Source organism: Aulonocara sp. 'chitande type north' Nkhata Bay, linkage group LG14 (genome assembly GCF_057382095.1).
Source record: "Aulonocara sp. 'chitande type north' Nkhata Bay isolate Kocher_YH1m ecotype deep benthic linkage group LG14, A_spYH_male_GT1.1, whole genome shotgun sequence".
Taxonomy (NCBI): Eukaryota; Metazoa; Chordata; class Actinopteri; order Cichliformes; family Cichlidae; genus Aulonocara; species Aulonocara sp. 'chitande type north' Nkhata Bay.
The window spans coordinates 32,102,640-32,110,151 of NC_141357.1; the positions used below are offsets into that span (position 1 = coordinate 32,102,640).

A 7,512-nucleotide genomic window follows, 5' to 3' on the forward strand; every position below is an offset into this window, starting at 1 on the left:
TTTTTGACAGACAGGCAGAATCCTGTGGTTTTATCCTGAGTTTTTCATTTAAGGTTTTAACCAGTATTGTAGGAAGATAATTACTTTCAACCAAACTCCAAAGGGATGTACTCAAAGTAGTAAGATCATAATAATTTATCTCTCTGATGTTCTGGGGTTTTGCAGCATCTGCCCCGACTAGGACTCTCGGCCGAAGGAAGTTAGTGCGCAACCGTTTCACCATAGACACGGATATTGTTTTTGATGGTGATCCTGAACAGCAAGACCTCGTTTCACCAGAGGAGCCTGGCTCAAAACGGTCCCAGCAGGATGAGGAACCAGATCAGCAGCAGCAGCAGCAGTCTGACTTGGCAGGTGACACAGACCGCTGGGTGGAAGAACAATTCGACCTAGAAGAATACGAAGATCAAGAAGAGGTGAAGGAAACTGACATCCTCAGTGACGACGACGACTTCTGCCAGACACCAACACCTGCGTCCATTGAGACTGACCTGGAGGCCCCAGTCATGGCTTTGACCTTGGAGGGTGTGGAAAGAGAGAAGATTAAATCCCCAACAGCCAGTGAGACATCTGACATGGCGAAGCAGAGAACCATGATCAATGACAAGACGGAGGATCAAAATCAGAAGGAGAAGGATGAGATTTGGGTAAGAAGGGAGCAATCAGGTTTATCCCCAGACTGTGCCACATAAAAGCAGATGCCAGAAGATAGACAGCGAGTGTTCTAGACAGCTTTACATGGGCTCCATAAAAACAAGTCATCACAAACAATGCATGAGCATTGATGTATATTGCACAGCTAGTAGAAGATATACCTTTCTTTATCTTATGCTGAATGCTTTTTTTTTGTACAGGTAAGAATATTAGTGGAGCAATACAGGAATCCAGAGTGAGGGAGCTTTTCCTGAATCGAATGCTGTTACAGGAAAGTCAAGTGTAAGCTTTGAGGGTTGAAATAATGGTACAATCACAGAGTCTAATCAGTTGCTTTGATTGGCATGGTTTGCACATTTGGGCGGCATTCTTTAGTCCTGCCTGCTGTTGCCAAATTTGGGTATTGTGAGAACATAAATATTTGTTATGTCTGTGTTACTCAGAGATATTATCATAGTTAAGGGCTGTATATTATTTGTCCTTAAAGAAATAGAACAATTAATTGCAAAGGACCGTTGTCTTGCATAGTTTACTATACTTGTGGATTTTCACATGAATATACACTGACATGTTTTGAGTACAGACTTCCTGATGTATTTGATTTTGATTTGCTGTTTATTAACTTAAAGCTATCTTTTTACTCGGAGAGACAGCTTGTTCTTTTTTTGTTACATTTAATAGGATAATAGTGGAATTATGTAAAACTCCCCTTGTCAAAGAAGCAAGGGGATTTCATTGTTTTGATTTGGCATAATCCTGTTTTACTTGAATTTGGCTGTTTCACGTGTCTTTGTTTACTGTGAAACCGTTTTGGTGACATTTACTTTTCCTCTTCAGTATTACCACTCATACACATCGATACTTAACACTCCACTTGGAACCACTCAGTATTGTACATAATACATCTGGGGTCTGTTTCAGAAAGCAGGTTTAGTAAAATAGCTGACATTGTTAACCCTGTCACAAGAGAAAAAGTCAACAGTAGGTTTTCTTTAACAAATCTGTCCAGGAGTTTCTCCCTAAAGAAGGGCCTTGGATTCCCAGACAGATACGCCTTAATAAATGTGACTGTGTGGACATTTAGGCGCCTGTCAGGTTGTGAACCACTTCAAAGCACTGGAACATTTACCTTGTATTACTGTAGTAATCACAGTTTAGCACCAATTTGTATCAACATTTAGACACATCAAATACTCATTCATTAAACATGTGTCATGTAACGAGGAGTGAATAATGTTCATGATTACATGATTGTGTAAATACATGTCAGTAGAGCTGCAAATGAAATGACTAAGACTCTAAAAATAAACTAGCTATAGTTTAAAAGTGAGTTTTTACATATAAGCTGATATTGGTTTAGTATGGTCTGACAGCATTACATGTTGAGATATTTACAAACTTTAAAATACATCGGCTCACTATCATTAAATCTAGAGCCCATAGCTAAGAATTCCCATTCAGTTTGAACCTAGGCACAACCTCATATCCATATTTTATTCGCTTTATTTATTTCTGTCCCCATCGATTGAACCAGCCTTTTTTGAACCCTATCTCAGGGTTTATCAGTTCAGAGTTCAGGGTAAGCTTAGAGTTTGTAAACCTGCTTCCTGAAAGAGACTTCAGCTTCTTTAAAAAATGTCTTGTGTGTTCAAAATGATTGTTCACTAGTATTGGAATACAATGCAATGTTCTTATTTATTCATATGTAAATTAATTTGTTAGCACCAAACACAGTTGTTTTTTTTGTTTTTTTTGTTTTTGTTTTTTTCCACTGAGAAAGTCCAAATTTGCTCAAGCAATCAAGGGAAAGACTTGCCGTGTGCAAAATGAAAGAAGTCATACTTGTAAACAATTCATTGTGCTACTAAGACTGCGTTTTTATTACTGTGTGTATATAGAAATGTACTGATATCATAATAAAAACAGTTGTTTCCTACTTATAATTTAACATGTGTGGTTGGTGTGGTTTTAATCAGCAGCCTCATTTACTCCCTGCAGCTCAGCAGATACCAAGTCTACAGGACCATTTTGTGATGGGAGAAAACAAAAATGTCAAGTCGACATGCTTGTAAACAACAGAAATAAGTGACTAATCGATGCTCAGCTACCTTAAAGCAACACTTAGAGACTGACTGCAATTGCAACAAGTGGAAAACTTAAAGCTGAACTTTAGAAGACATTAAGAGCCACTCAGAGTGTTTGCTAGCTTCGGCTCACTAAGTGTCTGAGTGATGGTGCGCAACCTAAATCGCCATTAACAGAGAAAACACAAAAATGTCTGCAGTCAGTGTTTAGTGTTCACATAACAGGAATGAAGCAAGCTGAGAATTATTAACAACGATTGATTTAATCTAAATCTATACATTCTATAACTGGATATAGAAAATGAACACCGTACTTTCCAATATGCCTCCTCTAAATGAGTAATTTGAGGTGTGGTCATTACATGGACATTTTTTCTAATGAGAAACTATTGCATTTCAGTGCTAGTGAGTCATTTCCTATTTCGTTAAAGCTCTTTTTGCCAGTCAGGTTTTTTGAGAAATACAAAGGCGGGTGCAACAGATGAGCAAGGGGGAACGGTGGCCAAAAAATTCAGGAAGTGCATGAGCAAAGATAAACAATGGTTGCAGGAAGACCCTTCTCTGGCATCTGCTTTTTGCACACAACCTTAAAAAAGATCAAATCACAACCATATGAACTGGAACGTGTTTTAGCAAACTGATACTGAAGGGCTATTGTGTTTTAAACGGTCTACTGTCTTAAGCGGGAGAAACACTGCTGCAAAAAGCACATGGAACAAGAGTTCAAAAGAACAAATCTACATTCCAGATTACAGAATGCCAAAAAATAGAAAATGTAAGTTTAAATTGTCTATTAAAGGTAACGTCCTCTTGTACATTAGTCAAAACATTACATCTGTAACCCTGTTATGAGCTGTAGACAACTGTCTTCCACCATTGTTGAATTCTCTGCTTCCTTGGAAAAGAACAATTTCTTCAGTATTTTCAAGCTAACATCAGGAAGAATGGCAGCACTCTACAATCAGTGGGTACCTTATCTCTTTTATAACTGAGCTCTCTGCCCCCCACCCCCAGCCAGCACATCCTTGTCAATCACCACCCCCAACACAAAAGCTCTGGTGCTCCTTTTAGATCAAGGGGAAAGATCTCTTCAGACTTACAGCCTTGTGATGTGAAGCAATACAGTACAGTTCTGAATGACACGACTCCTTGATTAAATATCTGCCAAGAGATAAATGGAACCATCCTAATTTATGGGATTATCTTTTAATATCTCTATTTATAATCTTTATGTATTCATAAAAGGATATTACAAAGCAACTAATAAATGAACGATGAAAGAAAATCAAAGACTAAATCTAAAATCAAAAGAAACAGCCAAAACATTAGAAGAGGCCAAATGACCCATGTGGTACAAACACATTAGCCAGCTCAGCAACACCAAAAGGACTGAAAAGCCACAGAAAGCGAAAAATATGGGGAAAGAAAGGAAAATTTATGGCATAGGCATGTAAGGCTTATTGATGATGTGACTAGTGATAGAAGTAGCAGGATGAATTCTGTACATGTGTACACATGTACAGGGCTGTACTCTCCTCTGTTTTAGCCAAATGCTGCTAGCCGGATTATATGGTGATTTAAGGTGCAAATGGATAATGACCCAAAGCATTTTGCAAAAGCAAACCAACAGTTTCTCAAAGCAGAGAACTGAAATATTCTCCAGTGTCACGACAGTCCCCTAAGCTCAACTCAACACAGCGTGCTTTTAAAGAGTTGTTAAATACCAAACTAAATGCAGAGAGCTGCACAAAGAAGCAGTAAATGTTTGGCTGGCAGAGCGTTTCCAGCGAAGAAACACAGTTCTAGGCTGTTGAAAATGGGGGGTTATGTACAAAAATAGCTGTAATTGCTAAAGAAATAATTATGGACCGTAAAACACAAAAAACAAGTCAGCAGGTGGGGCTGTTCTGTAGCAGTAGGTACCAGGTACCTTTTACCGGTAACCTACTTCTATGTGTATTGTCTTAAGACAAACAATGCTACATTTCTACTAATCTATAAAACAGGGCTTTGCCTTGCATTAGATTTTAAAAATACTAAGTGCAAAACAAGATTTTAAGCTTGATATTAAGGCTTAAAATATGGTTCTGCACCATATTGTATGGATAGCACAGAACATTTGGAATCTTAAACTATGCAATGTTTCTTATACAACAGATAAGAAATAATTGTCTTGTCCTTCCCCAATCGCCCACACTTAGATTGGAAGTCTTCATTTGAAGTAGTTCACCAAACAGTGGATAATGCGTAACATCCCTAAAGAGGTGCCTGCTTCTCACTCTAATGTACACTGTTTAGTCATGCGCCATTTGAATGCTGGTAATTGCTAGCAAGATCAGTTTGGCTTCCTGCTTTCAGTGGCTCCTGCTACTGACACCCAAACTTCAGGATGGAGTGTAAGGTGTATGTTTCTCTCCTGGCCCTGACTCCTGAGCTGCAGCCAGCAAGGGGGCTGACGTGCTGCTCTCTGGCATTGGTTAGCCTCCTGCTGCTCAGTCAAATGAGTCTGCAGTGGACATCATGCATCTGAAACAATCAGCAAGCTAACCAATTGGTCCTCATGATTCTAATGAGCTGTATTAGGTTCCTTATCCCTCTATCATCGAAAGGTCACGTTACCCAATGCTGATCAATGCCAAGCATAGGGAGCTTGGAGAGGTTTTCTACACTAGAATAATTTTTCTCAGCACTACATTTTGCATATATAGTTAAAAAAAAAAAAAAAAGAAGCAGAAGTACAAACAAATTACATCGTGCACTTTTCCAAATACTTATGGACTAACGAAAGAAATCAGCAGGTGGTGCTGCGGATTAGGTATCCACTGAACCTGCTTTATGTGTAACATCCAGAGGCAGACTAAACTAAGTTTCTAGAGTAATCTAAGTAAGAACTAATATCTCTAAATTTGACAAATTAGCACTTTTGGGGTAAAAGAAAATTGTATACACCACTTATAACACTTAACATCTCCAAGCAAGCACCCATTTTCCACTCTGACGTATGCGGTTGTTTCGTGTGATGTTTATGTGCCAGCGCTTACTTGGAGGCTCAGTATTGGTGTCAAGCCTTTGTGTTTTAGTTCTGATGTTCCTGAAAAAAATATTTTGCTGTATGCACATTGGTTAATTTGTTTTATTGTTTTTACTAATAATAAAAATATTAGGAGTAATAGTAATATTATGCAACTGCAGTTTATACGGTACTATACTGTAGAACAAGGGAGTCCACATGTTTTTAACCATAATGAAATGCAGAAAATACTGAGAGGTTAATGCTCACAAACACTGAGATTTTAAATTTATCACAGATTTTTCTAATTTAGTTATAGTTTTTTTTTCCCCATCTTATAATCTATATACAAGAAACCATAAGCCATCTTATTTAGCTTTATGAGAATGATTACTCTAGTAACTGTTTTACCAAATTTAAAGACTAACTCATTTCAGTTGAAGCAGTAAAAGAATTATCAGCCTTCTTCCTGGAATGTGTAGTCATATTTACATTCAACAGGTGCCACACTGCATCTACAATCTTGTACCATTTTATCTGAGTTGAATCTATATTTTCTATATTTAATCTATATACATTTTTTAATTAAAATTGATCTAAAATCAAAATTCACAGCTGTGAATACACACTACAACATAGGTTTCTTCACAGCTGCAGGTTTCTCCCTATGAGGATACATGTTTACATTCAAAGCAGGTGAGGATGTGATGATGGTATCACTCAGCAAACCTGTCCAGCAGGTTTTGCAGTTTCTGTTCCTGTTTTATGACCTCTCCTGTTACATCTCTCTCTCTGTCATTCTTTGTCTCACCTGCTTCTCAGAAACGAGGTGAGCAGCAGGGCGTTGCACGTCCTAGACCAGGTTTAAATAAAGGAGTGGTTTTTTCACCTTGTAATTCCCTGCTGTTTTTTTCCCTCTTTACCTGAAATCAGACGGACAGTCTCCCTTGTAAATCGTGCCAAATACCTGGCACAATTCAGGAAAACAAAATCGACTTAAATGTCTAGAAAGCATCCTTCTACGAACAAATTAATCTATACTTTCAATCACAGGTGGTAAATAATACCGGGTTCAATGGCCACAACAGATCATTTTGCTTACATCTGATGTATTATATACACAAAAAATGTAGCTTTGAATGTGAGCTCTTGTTGCAGGGAAATGGGACCATCTGGATGTAATCATCTGTATGTGGGCTTGCATTGAAAACAGTGAATGCGTTGCTTCTGAGAATGACTAAACATAAATTTTTTCTTGGATTTTTTTCAATATTCAACAGGCTAATTCATTGCTGTTCACTTCAAGGCTTGTATTACTTGTAATACTTAGTCTAGTTACTCCAGGCTTTGTTTGGGTGGCCTTGGAATATATTTATAACACATAAGACCCAAACCAATCTTATAAGAATTTTACAAGCTGCCACTGTATAGTAAAATGGCCTGTAAATGGCCTGTATTTGTATAGCGCTTTACTAGTCCCTAAGGACCCCAAAGCGCTTTACATATCCAGTCATCCACCCATTCACACACACATTCACACACTGGTGATGGCAAGCTACAGTGGGGCAAAAAAGTATTTAGTCAGCCACCGATTGTGCAAGTTCCCCCACTTAAAATGATGACAGAGGTCAGTAATTTGCACCAGAGGTACACTTCAACTGTGAGAGACAGAATGTGAAAAAAAAATCCATGAATCCACATGGTAGGATTTGTAAAGAATTTATTCGTAAATTAGGGAGGAAAATAAGTATTTGGTCACCTCAA

General features: G+C 38.0%; 1 protein-coding gene across 4 annotated transcripts in view; it reads left to right on the forward strand.

Moving 5' to 3' along the window:
- Nucleotides 1-3,028, forward strand: part of LOC147314978 (rho guanine nucleotide exchange factor TIAM1-like) — a 41,276-nt gene extending 38,248 nt beyond the window's left edge. For all 4 annotated transcript variants that reach the window (XM_086262106.1, XM_086262105.1, XM_086262108.1 and 1 more), the window contains exon 27: nt 166-3,028. In XM_086262106.1, the coding sequence (XP_086118232.1) occupies nt 166-692 (527 nt within the window). In that variant the 3' untranslated portion in view covers nt 693-3,028. The remainder of the gene's footprint in view (nt 1-165) is intronic.
- The last annotated feature ends 4,484 nt before the right edge of the window (nt 3,029-7,512 follow it).